The following is a 12,826-nucleotide window of genomic DNA, read 5'->3' as shown; positions in this document are numbered from 1 at the left end:
AATATTAGACATTTTTATTAACAGACTGTAGTTCATGATGTTCATGATGCTGGTTAAGTTTGACGTCATAAGAAATTGTAATGATAAAAGCGTTGTAATTTGTATTTCCTTAGGATGAGTTGTTCGAGTCCTCCAATCGTAAAAAGGACCTCATCACTGTCGAGTCCCTCCACAGGAAGAAGTAGTCCAGTCAGTAAGCTAAAGGGGAAGAGGCTCAACCCTCGTGTACCCACACAGGCTTGGCAGGTTACACGCAGACATCTTAACCTCTCACCAGAGGAGATAGCTAGGCTGGGTGATGAGAGAAACAACCTGCAGTTAGAAGGCGAGGAAAAACCCAGGAAACGACTAGGCAAAGTTCCCTGGAACATCCCTCAGATGGCTCCTAACTTGTTTGAAAACCGACACAAAGCACAGCAGAAAATACTGGAGCAGCAACAGAAACAACTGAAAGAACAACAGAGACTGATTGAGGAGCTCCGCTTTAATCAGCAGAATCAGCAGCTACAACAACAGTTGCTACAACAACAACAGGTCCTCCAGAAACAGCTGGATGTCATCACTCAACAACCAGTACAGGTGTCACCATCTGGGGCCTCCAATTCACAAGTAAGGAGGAAGGAGAAGGATATTGAGGAGGATGTTTCAGCAAAGATGGAGACCAACAGAAAAGAGACCACACGGTGCGTTAATTACACTACATTAACTCTTTCTTATTGATTCATCTGTTTTGAACCTTGTACATTGTACAACTTTTCTCTTGTATGATGGTGACTAGGTTTATGAGTGAAGGAAATGTGAGTGCTGTGAGTAAACTAACAACAGCTGCTAGATACCTGTATCTGTGCGCCTCTATCTGTACGCCTCTATCTGTACACCTGTATCTGTACACCTGTATCTGTACGCCTGTATATGTATGTCTCTATCAGTACACTTTTCTCTGTACACCTCTATTTGTACATCTGTATCTGTACGCCTTTATCAGTACACCTGTATCTGTACGCCTTTATCAGTACACCTGTATTGGTACGCCTCTATCAGTACACCTGTATTTGTACCCTCTATCTGTACACCTGTATCTGTATGCCTCTATCAGTACACCTGTATTTGTATGCCTCTCTCTGTACACGTGTATCTGTATGCCTCTATCAGTACACCTGTATTTGTACGCCTCTATCAGTACACCTGTATCTGTAGGCCTCTATCTGTACACCTGTATCTGTATGCCTCTATCAGTACACCTGTATCTGTACGCCTCTATCAGTACACCTGTATTTGTATGCCTCTATCTGTACACCTGTATATGTACACCTGTATCTGTACGCCTCTATCTGTACACATGTATCTGTACGCCTTTGTCTGTACACCTGTATCTGTACACCTCTATTAGTACACTTGTCTCTGTTCACCACTTTCTGTACACATGTACACCTCTATCAGTACACCTGTATCTGTACACCTCTGTCAGTACACCTGTATCTGAAAACCTGTATCTGTACACCTGTATCTGTACGCCTCTGTCACTACACCTGTATCTGTACACCTCTTCGAGTACACCTGTATCTGTACGCCTCTATCTGTACACCTGTATATGTATGCCTCTATCAGTACACTTGTCTTTGTACATCTGTATCTGTACACCTGTATTGGTATGCCTCTATCAGTACACCTGTATTTGTACGCCTCTATCTGTACACCTGTATCTGTACGCCTCTATCAGTACATCTGTATATGCACGCCTCTGTCTGTACACCTGTATCTGTACGCCTCTATCAGTACACCTGTATCTGTATGCCTCTATCTGTACATCTGTATATGTACGCCTCTATCAGTACACCTGTACGCCTCTATAAATACACCTGTACCTGTACACTTGTATCTGTATGCCTCTATCAGTACACTTGTCTCTGTAAACCTTTATCTGTGCACCTGTATCTCTATGCATCTATCAGTAGACCTGTGTATGTACGCCTCTGTCTGTACACCTGTATCTGTACGCCTCTATCAGTACACCTGTATCTGTACACCTCTATCAGTACACCTGTATCTGTACGCCTCTGTCAGTACACCTGTATCTGTATGCCTCTATTTTTACACCTGTATATGTACGCCTCTATCAGTACTCTTGTCTCTGTACACCTGTATCTGTATGCTTCTATCAGTACACCTGTATCTGTACGCCTCTATTTGTACACCTGTATCTGTACGCCTCTATTTGTACACCTGTATATGTACGCCTCTATCAGTACACTTGTCTCTGTACACCTGTATCTGTATGCCTCAATCTGTATGCCTATATATGTATGCCTCTATCTGTACACCTCTGTCTGTACAAACAGCTCAGCGCTTTAACCATCTGAGCCAGTACTGGTTGTTGTAAATCTGCTTTTCTGTTATTCAGACCTTCTACATGTGCATGTATGTGACCATATTATTTTGTCTAACTACAGTAACAAGCCTCTAGCTTCTGTGTATCAATAAACTCCATGCAGTTACAGTATGGGGTACAGTATGCCTTATGGGGGCAAATGAACTGGAAGAGTGAAATATATTGACCACTATATAAGACACAAATAACCTGTCTATTACCTGTACTTTTTCCCTGTACTTGTTACCTGCTTGTTACCTGTACTTGTCACCTGCTTGTTACCTGGACTTGTCACCTGGACTTGTCACCTGTCTGTTACTGGTACTTGTCACATAAATGTGACCTGTACCTATACTTGTCACCTCTTTGATACGTGTGCTTCTCACCTGCCTGTATTTGTCACCGGTCTGTTACCTGCACATCTTACTGGCCTGTTATCTGTACTTGTCACATGTTACCTGTTTCAGACCATCTGACCCACTGGCCAGTGCTAGGAGTGGACTCAGTGAAGCAGCTTCCACATCTACAAAGGCTTCAAACACCAGATATGTTGACTTACTCAAAAGTAATTCATTGGTCTGCATATCATTTGTCTGTTTTTGAAGCATGGAGATATTTTATGCAGTGCAAGATGGGACACATCAATGAATTCCTTTTAAAAAAATACAGTGTACCATCAGTATAAGAAATCTCATTTATAACTCAAAATTGAATGCAATCCGCCCCAAATCAGGTTCCTGTAAAATTTTCATGTAGACTTTGGTGGTCCAGTATCAGTATATTTGACTGGGGGGCATTGAGTCCTTTGTTCTTGGTGGCCCAGTATCAGTATATTTGGCTGTCAGGCTTTGAGTCTTTTGTCCTTGGTGGTCCAGTATCAGTATATTTGACTGGGGGCATTGAGTTCTTTGTCCTTGGTGGACCAGTATCAGTATATATGACTGGGGGGCATTGAGTCCTTTGTCTTTGGTGGCCCAGTATCAGTATATTTGGCTGTCAGGCTTTGAGTCTTTTGTCTATGGTGGACCAGTGTTAGTATATTTGGCTGCCAGGCTTTGAGTCTTTTGTCCTTGGTGGACCAGTACCAGTATATTTGACTGGGGAGGGGGCATTGAGTTCTTTGTCCTTGGTGGACCAGTACCAGTATATTTGACTGGGGAGGGGGCTTTGAGTCTTTTGTCCTTGGTGGACCAGTATCAGTATATTTGGCTGTCAGGCTTTGAGTCTTTTGTCCTTGGTGGACCAGTATCAGTATATTTGACTTGGGGGCATTGAGTCCTTTGTCCTTGGTGGACCAGTATCAGTATATATGACTGGGGGGCATTGAGTCCTTTGTTCTTGGTGGCCCAGTATCAGTATATTTGACTGGGGGAGCTTTGAGTCCTATGTCCTTGGTCACCCAGTATTAGTGTATTTGACTGTCAGGCTTTGAGTCTTTTGTCTTTGGTGGACCAGTATCAGTATATTTGGCTGTCAGGCTTTGAGTCCTTTGTCCTTGGTGGACCAGTATCAGTATATTTGACTGGGGGGCATTGAGTCCTTTGTCCTTGGTGGACCAGTATCAGTATATTTGACTGGGGGCATTGAGTCCTTTGTCCTTGGTGGACCAGTATCAGTATATTTGGCTGTCAGGCTTTGAGTCCTTTGTCCTTGGTGGCCCAGTATCAGTATATTTGACTGGGGGGCATTGAGTCCTTTGTCCTTGGTGGACCAGTATCAGTATATTTGACTGAGGGCATTGAGTTCTTTGTCCTTGGTGGACCAGTATCAGTATATATGACTGGGGGGCATTGAGTCCTTTGTTCTTGGTGGCCCAGTATTAGTATATTTGGCTGTCAGGCTTTGAGTCTTTTGTCCTTGGTGGACCAGTATTAGTATATTTGGCTGCCAGGCTTTGAGTCTTTTGTCCTTGGTGGACCAGTACCAGTATATTTGACTGGGGAGGGGGCATTGAGTCCTTTGTCCTTGGTGGACCAGTATCAGTATATTTGACTGGGGGGCTTTGAGTGCTATGTCCTTGGTCACCCAGTATTAGTGTATTTGACTGTCAGGCTTTGAGTCTTTTGTCTATGGTGGACCAGTATCAGTATATTTGACTGTCAGGCTTTGAGTCTTTTGTCCTTGGTGGACCAGTATCAATATATTTGACTGGGGGGCATTGAGTCCTTTGTCCTTGGTGGCCCAGTATCAGTATATTTGACTGGGGGCATTGAGTCCTTTGTCCTTGGTGGACCAGTATCAGTATATTTGGCTGTCAGGCTTTGAGTCCTTTGTCCTTGGTGGCCCAGTATCAGTATATTTGACTGGGGGGCATTGAGTCCTTTGTCCTTGGTGGACCAGTATCAGTATATTTGACTGAGGGCATTGAGTTCTTTGTCCTTGGTGGACCAGTATCAGTATATATGACTGGGGGGCATTGAGTCCTTTGTTCTTGGTGGCCCAGTATTAGTATATTTGGCTGTCAGGCTTTGAGTCTTTTGTCCTTGGTGGACCAGTATTAGTATATTTGGCTGCCAGGCTTTGAGTCTTTTGTCCTTGGTGGACCAGTACCAGTATATTTGACTGGGGAGGGGGCATTGAGTCCTTTGTCCTTGGTGGACCAGTATCAGTATATTTGACTGGGGGGCTTTGAGTGCTATGTCCTTGGTCACCCAGTATTAGTGTATTTGACTGTCAGGCTTTGAGTCTTTTGTCTATGGTGGACCAGTATCAGTATATTTGACTGTCAGGCTTTGAGTCTTTTGTCCTTGGTGGACCAGTATCAATATATTTGACTGGGGGGCATTGAGTCCTTTGTCCTTGGTGGACCAGTATCAGTATATTTGACTGGGGGGCATTGAGTCCTTTGTCCTTGGTGGACCAGTATCAGTATATTTGGCTGTCAGGCTTTGAGTCTTTTGTCCTTGGTGGCCCAGTATCAGTATATTTGACTGGGGGGTATTGAGTCCTTTGTTCTTGGTGGCCCAGTATCAGTATATTTGACTGGGGGCATTGAGTCCTTTGTCCTTGGTGGACCAGTATCAGTATATTTGGCTGTCAGGCTTTGAGTCCTTTGTCCTTGGTGGACCAGTATCAGTATATTTGGCTGTCAGGCTTTGAGTCTTTTGTCCTTCGTGGCCCAGTATGAGTATATTTGACTGGGGGGCATTGAGTCCTTTGTTCTTGGTGGCCCAGTATCAGTATATTTGACTGGGGGTATTGAGTCCTTTGTCCTTGGTGGACCAGTATCAGTATATTTGGCTGTCAGGCTTTGAGTCCTTTGTCCTTGGTGGCCCAGTATCAGTATATTTGACTGGGGGGCATTGAGTCCTTTGTCCTTGGTGGACCAGTATCAGTATATTTGACTGAGGGCATTGAGTTCTTTGTCCTTGGTGGACCAGTATCAGTATATATGACTGGGGGGCATTGAGTCCTTTGTTCTTGGTGGCCCAGTATTAGTATATTTAGCTGTCAGGCTTTGAGTCCTTTGTCCTTGGTGGACCAGTATCAGTATATTTGGCTGTCAGGCTTTGAGTCTTTTGTCCTTCGTGGCCCAGTATCAGTATATTTGACTGGGGGGTATTGAGTTCTTTGTTCTTGGTGGCCCAGTATCAGTATATTTGACTGGGGGCATTGAGTCCTTTGTCCTTGGTGGACCAGTATCAGTATATTTGGCTGTCAGGCTTTGAGTCCTTTGTCCTTGGTGGACCAGTATCAGTATATTTGGCTGTCAGGCTTTGAGTCCTTTGTCCTTTGTGGACCAGTATGAGTATATTTGACTGGGGGGCATTGAGTTCTTTGTCCTTGGTGGACCAGTATCAGTATATTTGACTGGGGGGCTTTGAGTCTTTTGTCGTTGGTCACCCAGTATCACTATATATGGCTGTCAGGCTTTGAGTCTTTTGTCCTTGGTGGCCCAGTATCAGAATATTTGATTGTCGGGCTTTGAGTTCTTTGTCCTTGTTGGACCAGTAACATTATATTTGACTGGGGGGCATTGAGTCCTTTGTCCTTGGTGGCCCAGTATCAGTATATTTGACTGCGCGGCATTGAGTCTTTTGTCCTTGGTGGGCCAATATCAGTATATTTGGCTGTCAGGCTTCAAGACTTTTGTCCTTGGTGGCCCAGTATCAGTATATTTGGTTGTCGGGCTTTGAGTCTTTTGTCCTTGGTGGACCAGTAACATTATATTTGACTCGGGGGCATTGAGTCCTTTGTCCTTGGTGGACCAGGATCGGTATATTTGACTTGGGGGCTTTGAGTCTTTTGTCCTTGGTCACCCAGTATCAGTATATTTGACTGAGGGCATTGAGTCCTTTGTCCTTGGTGGACCTGTATCAGTATATTTGACTGGGGACCATTGAGTCCTTTGTCCTTGGTGGACCAGTATCAGTATATTTGGCTGTCAGGCTTTGAGTCTTGTCCTTGGTGGACCAGTATCAGTATATTTAGCTGTCAGGCTTTGAGTCTTTTGTCCTTGGTGGACCAGTATCAATATATTTGACTGCGGGGCATTGAGTCCTTTGTCCTTGGTGGACCAGTATTGGTATATTTGGCTGCCAGGCTTTGAGTCTTTTGTCCTTGGTGGACCAGTATCAATATATTTGACTGGGGGGCATTGAGTCCTTTGTCCTTGGTGGCCCAGTATCAGTATATTTGGCTGTCAGGCTTTGAGTCTTTTGTCCTTTGTGGACCAGTATCAGTATATTTGACTGGGTGGGCATTGAGTCCTTTGTCTTTGGTGGCCCAGTTTCAGTATATTTGGCTGTCAGGCTTTGTCTTTTGTCCTTGGTGGACCTGTATCAGTATATTTGACTGTCAGGCTTTGAGTCTTTTGTCTTTGGTGGACCAGTGTCAGTATATTTGACTGAGGGGCATTGAGTCCTTTGTCTTTGGTGGCGCAGTATCATTATAATTGCCTGTGGGGCAATGTCTTTTCTCCTTCGTGGCCCTGTGTCAGCATATGTGACCGTTAGGCGTTGTGTGGTGGCCCAGCCTCAGAGATATCATGTCCGGTACCCATCGTGGCTCAGGTTCAGTGTATGTGAATATGAGACATTGTGTCTGGTGTCCTTAGCAGCCCAGTACCAGTATGTGTGACTGAGGCATGGTGTCAGGTGCCCTTGGTGGCCCAGTATCAGTGTATGTGACCATGAGGCATTGTGTGTGGTGTTTTTGGTGGCCCAGTAACAGTATGTGTGACCTTGAGGCATTGTGTGTGGTGTCCTTGGTTGTCCAGTATCAGTTTATGTGACCTTGAGGCATTGTGTGTGGTGTCCTTGGTGGCCCAGTATCAGTATCTGTGGCATTGGGTCATAGTCCTGCTGTTGTGTGAACATTTCTGACAGCAGTGTCATAGTCTTACTGTTGTGTGAACATTTCTGACAGCAATGTTATAGTCCAACTGGTGTGTGAACGTTTCTGACAGCAGTGTTATAGTCCTGCTGTTGTGTGAACATTTCTGACAGCAGTGTTATAGTCCTGCTGTTGTGTGAATGTTTCTGACAGCAGTGTTCTAGCCCTGCTGTTGTGAACGTTTCTGACTGGAGTGTTATAGTCCTGCTGTTGTGTGAACGTTTCTGACAGCAGTGTTCTAGCCCTGCTGTTGTGAACGTTTCTGACAGCAGTGTTATAGTCATGTTGTTGAGTGAACCTTTCTGACAGCAGTGTTATAGTCCTGCTGTTGTGTGAACGTTTCTTATAGCAGTGTTCTAATCCTTCTGGTGTGTGAACGTTTCTGACTGGAGTGTTCTAGTCCTGCTGCTGTGTGAATGTTTCTGACAGCAGTTTTCTAGCCCTGCTGTTGTGTGAACGTTTATTACAGCAGTGTTCTAGTCCTGCTGTTGTGTGAACGTTTCTGACTGGAGTGTTCTAGTCCTGCTGTTGTGTGAACGTTTCAGACAGCAGTGTTCTAGTCCTGGTGTCGAGTGATCGTTTCTGACAGCAGTGTTCTAGTCTTGCTGTCGTGTGAACGTTTCTGACAGCAGTGTTATAGTCCTGCTGTCGTGTGAACGTTTGTGACAGCAGTGTTCTAGTCCTGCTGTTGTGTGAACATTTCTGACAGCAGTGTTCTAGTCCTGCTATTGTGCGAAAGTTTCTGATAGCAGTGTCATAGTCCTGCTGTTGTGTGAACGTTTCTGACTTGAGTGTTCTAGTCCTGCTGTTGTGCGAACGTTTCTGACAGCAGTGTCATAGTCGTGCTGTTGTGTGAATGTTTCTGACAGCAGTGTCATAGTCCTGCTGTTGTGTGAACGTTTCTGACTTTAGTGTTCTAGTCCTGCTGTTGTGTGAACATTTCTGACAGCAGTGTTCTAGTCCTGGTGTCGAGTGATCGTTTCTGAAAGCAGTGTTCTAGTCTTGCTGTCGTGTGAACGTTTCTGACAGCAGTGTTCTAGCCCTGCTGTTGTGTGAACGTTTCTGACAGCAGTGTTCTAGCCCTGCTGTTGTGAGAACTTTTCTGACTTTAGTGTTCTAGCCCTGCTGTTGTGTGATCGTTTCTGACAGCAGTGTTCTAGTCTTGCTGTCGTGTGAACGTTTCTGACAGCAGTGTTATAGTCCTGCTGTCGTGTGAACGTTTGTGACAGCAGTGTTCTAGTCCTGCTGTTGTGTGAACATTTCTGACAGCAGTGTTCTAGTCCTGCTATTGTGCGAAAGTTTCTGATAGCAGTGTCATAGTCCTGCTGTTGTGTGAACGTTTCTGACTTGAGTGTTCTAGTCCTGCTGTTGTGCGAACGTTTCTGACAGCAGTGTCATAGTCGTGCTGTTGTGTGAATGTTTCTGACAGCAGTGTCATAGTCCTGCTGTTGTGTGAACGTTTCTGACTTTAGTGTTCTAGTCCTGCTGTTGTGTGAACATTTCTGACAGCAGTGTTCTAGTCCTGGTGTCGAGTGATCGTTTCTGAAAGCAGTGTTCTAGTCTTGCTGTCGTGTGAACGTTTCTGACAGCAGTGTTCTAGCCCTGCTGTTGTGTGAACGTTTCTGACAGCAGTGTTCTAGCCCTGCTGTTGTGAGAACTTTTCTGACTTTAGTGTTCTAGCCCTGCTGTTGTGTGAACGTTCCTGACAGCAGTGTTCTAGCCCTGCTGTTGTGCAAACGTTTCTGACAGCAGTGTCATAGCCCTGCTGTTGTGTGAACGTTTCTGACAGCAGTGTTCTAGCCCTGCTGTTGTGAACGTTTCTGACAGCAGTGTCGTAGTCCTGCTGTTGTGTGAACATTTCTGACAGCAGTGTCATAACCCTGCTGTTGTGTGAACGTTTCTGACAGCAGTGTTGTAGCCCTGCTGTCGTGTGAACGTTTCTGACAGCAGTGTTCTAGTCCTGCTGTTGTGTGAACGTTTCTGACTTTAGTGTTCTAGCCCTGCTGTTGTGTGAACGTTTCTGACGGGAGTGTTCTAGTCGTGCTGTTGTGTGAACGTTTCTGACTTGAGTGTTCTAGTCTTGCTGTTGTGTGAACGTTTCTGACTTGAGTGTTCTAGTCCTGCTGTTGTGTGAACGTTTCTGACAGCAGTGTTCTAGTCGTGCTGTTGTGTGAACGTTTCTGACAGCAGTGTTATAGCCCTGCTGTTGTGTGAACGTTTCTGACAGCAGTTTTTGTCTGCCAGGAACCTGGTTGTGGGTTTCCCGTGGGCTCTGCCTGTTTTCCTCCAACGCTAATGCTAACTGCCTTTGTGAAAGTGAAATATTCTTGGGTACGGCATAAAACACCAATCAAATAAATCAAATACAGGAGTGTTATAATCCTGCAGTTGCATGAAGGTTTCTTACACCAGTGTTATAGTCCAACTGTTGTGTGAATATTTCAGAAATGGAGGACAGGGCCGCTGAGAGAGCTAGAATGAAAGAGGAGCGGGAGAGGAAACGACAACAGGCCGAGGAAGAGAAGCTGGTTAGTTCATGGGAGATTCTCCTTCCCTCTGTTAAAGGATAGGTCTGTCACTGTTGTATTGAGATGGGTTATTTTGAGGGAAACAAAAGGTGAACATGCAGAACACACCAAAAAATAAAGCAAAAAAAAAACCATTAAAAAATAAAAATACCTTTTCCCATTTTATTTTGTTTTGGGAAGTTAAAGGCAGTCCGATGTTTTGATGGTAAGGTGGGCTTTACGGAACATAATAATGATGTACTGTATGTCACCATTTGTCTGTGGCATTACCCATATTTTGTCATATTTCTTTTTCACGCAAAAGCATACATTTGAGGAACAAAAATTTATGTTCACACTTGAACATAAAATTTGCAGTGTATACATTATCATAGAGTCCGAATATTTGAAAGTACATAATTCAGTGAAAATATTTAACAAAATAATTGAAAGTATTTTCAGGTAGGATTTTTATTGATCTATCATCTGTATCTCTAAACAGCTGAGGCTACAGAAGGAAGAAGAGGAGGCCTTGCTTCGTCAGGAAGACGAGAAGAGAGCCAGAGTCGAGGCGTATCGAGAGAAAAAACGGCAGGAGAAACAGGTCAGGTGTCTGTCATCCTTCCCATATGCAGTCTGTACACCTCAGTCTGTCAACCTTCCTACCTACATGGACATTGTGTACACCTTTGCCTGTCAGCCTTCCCAACTAAAGTCTGTACACCTCAGTCTGTCAACCATCCTACGTGCAGTCTGTACATCTTTACCTGTCAACCATCCCATGTACAGTTTGTACACCTCAGTCTGTCAACCATCCCACGTGCAGTCTTTACACCTTTACCTGTCAACCATCCCATGTACAGTTTGTACAGTCTGTCAACATTCCCAGCTCCAGTCTGTATACCTTTGTCGACCATCCCACGAACAGTCTGTACACCTCAGTCTGTCAACCTTCCCAGCTGCAGTCTGTACACCTCTGTCTGTCAATCTTCCCACCTAAAGGCTGTACACCTACGTTTGCCAACCTTTCCAGCTACAGGCTGTACACTTCAATCTTGTGAAACTTCCTAGCTACAGGCTGTACACGTCAATCTGTCAACCTTCCCGGCTACAGTCTGTACACCTCAGTCTGTCAACCTTCCCAGCTGCAGTCTGTACACCTCAGTCTGTCAACCTTCCCAGCTACACTCTGTACACCTCTGTCTGTCAACCTTTCCACCTTCAGTCTGTACACCTCAGTCTGTCAACATTCCCAGCTACACTCTGTACACCTCAGTCTGTCAACCATCCCACCTGCAGTCTGTTCACCTCAGTCTGTCAACCTCCCCAGCTACAGTCTGTACACCTCAGTCTGTCAACCTCCCCAGCTACAGTCTGTACACCTCAGTCTGTCAACCTCCCCAGCTACAGTCTTTACACCTCAGTCTGTCAACCTCCCCAGCTACAGTCTATACACCTCAGTCTGTCAACCTTCCCACCTACAACCAGTATATCTATGTCTGTCAACCTCTCCAGCTTCAGTCTGTACACCTCAGTCTGTCAACCTTTCCACCTACAGTCTGTACACCTCAGCCTGTCAACCATCCCACCTGCAGTCTGTACACCTCAGTCTGTCAACCTTTCCTCCTACAGTCTGTACACCTCAGCCTGTCAACCATCCCACCTGCAGTCTGTTCACCTCAATCTGTCAACCTTCCACAGGGTTCCCACACCACCTGGAAATCAGGGAAAACCTGGAAAAAATATTTCAGTTTTTCCAGTCAGGGAAAAATCAGGGATTTAAAAAAAAATGAATAAAATCAAGGAAAAATCAGGGAATTTTGTTTGCTGAAGGTGTCGAGGTTGCATAATGCTGAAGTCCCCATTATACACACACACAGTCCAGTATTGTATGCTTGGTTTTGGTGGCTTTTTAGTGTGGATCCTCTCTACATTTATTTCTTTCTTGCTTGATGGCTGTGTTGCATGAACTTTCGGTATATTATAATATATCAACACCTTCTAACACTAAAAGTCCAAAAGTGAGTAGCGCCCCTTGCCTCCAGAGCTGCAGCTGCAGCTGCTGTCTCCTGCTGCATATATGATGTAGCCTAGGCCTGCATCATTACGTAAGGAGATTGTAAGTTAAAAATACTACATGTCACAAAGCGTTAATGCCAATATGCATGGAGACTTACATGTAGGTTGATTATGTTAATTATATTCCATGCTTCTGTGAAAGCAGGGCCAGGGATATTAACAGGCAGAACAGAAGAACAACTTCTCTCTCCTAGCAAAGTCAAATGCTCTGAGACACAAAGCCAAGGAATTGGAGCAACCTATCTGCTTCTCTACATCAGGTGTAATGTGAAGATTTGTACATGTGAAGTGACATTGTGTATGTGGACAACAAATCAATGTGTAAATACACACATGTGCTCCCAACAGCTAAAGTTTGAATTTATCAAAGTTCATGTACAATTAAGTATTGAGGTTTCCAGACACTTTCAGTTGTATACTGTGTCAAAATAAAGCAGATATTTTTCACATAATGTTCTTGCTGAAAGCAGATACTTCTCAGATTATGTTCATGCAGGCATTTGGTGAGGAGAGGGTGGCTATAAGGGGAGAAGGGAGG

At 44.6% G+C, this 12,826-nt stretch overlaps 1 protein-coding gene across 1 annotated transcript in view; it reads left to right on the top strand.

Moving 5' to 3' along the window:
• Window positions 1-12,826, top strand: part of LOC135466109 (coiled-coil domain-containing protein 191-like) — a 47,525-nt gene that overhangs the window by 25,312 nt on the left and 9,387 nt on the right. The window contains exons 11-14 of the mRNA XM_064743500.1: window positions 114-683; window positions 2,836-2,933; window positions 10,148-10,230; window positions 10,712-10,813. Coding sequence (XP_064599570.1) covers window positions 114-683; window positions 2,836-2,933; window positions 10,148-10,230; window positions 10,712-10,813 — 853 coding nt within the window. The remainder of the gene's footprint in view (window positions 1-113; window positions 684-2,835; window positions 2,934-10,147; window positions 10,231-10,711; window positions 10,814-12,826) is intronic.

This window comes from Liolophura sinensis, chromosome 1 (assembly GCF_032854445.1).
Source record: "Liolophura sinensis isolate JHLJ2023 chromosome 1, CUHK_Ljap_v2, whole genome shotgun sequence".
NCBI lineage: Eukaryota > Metazoa > Mollusca > Polyplacophora > Chitonida > Chitonidae > Liolophura > Liolophura sinensis.
The sequence above is the reverse complement of the archived record's forward strand: the minus strand, read 5'-3'. Positions and strand labels throughout refer to the sequence as shown.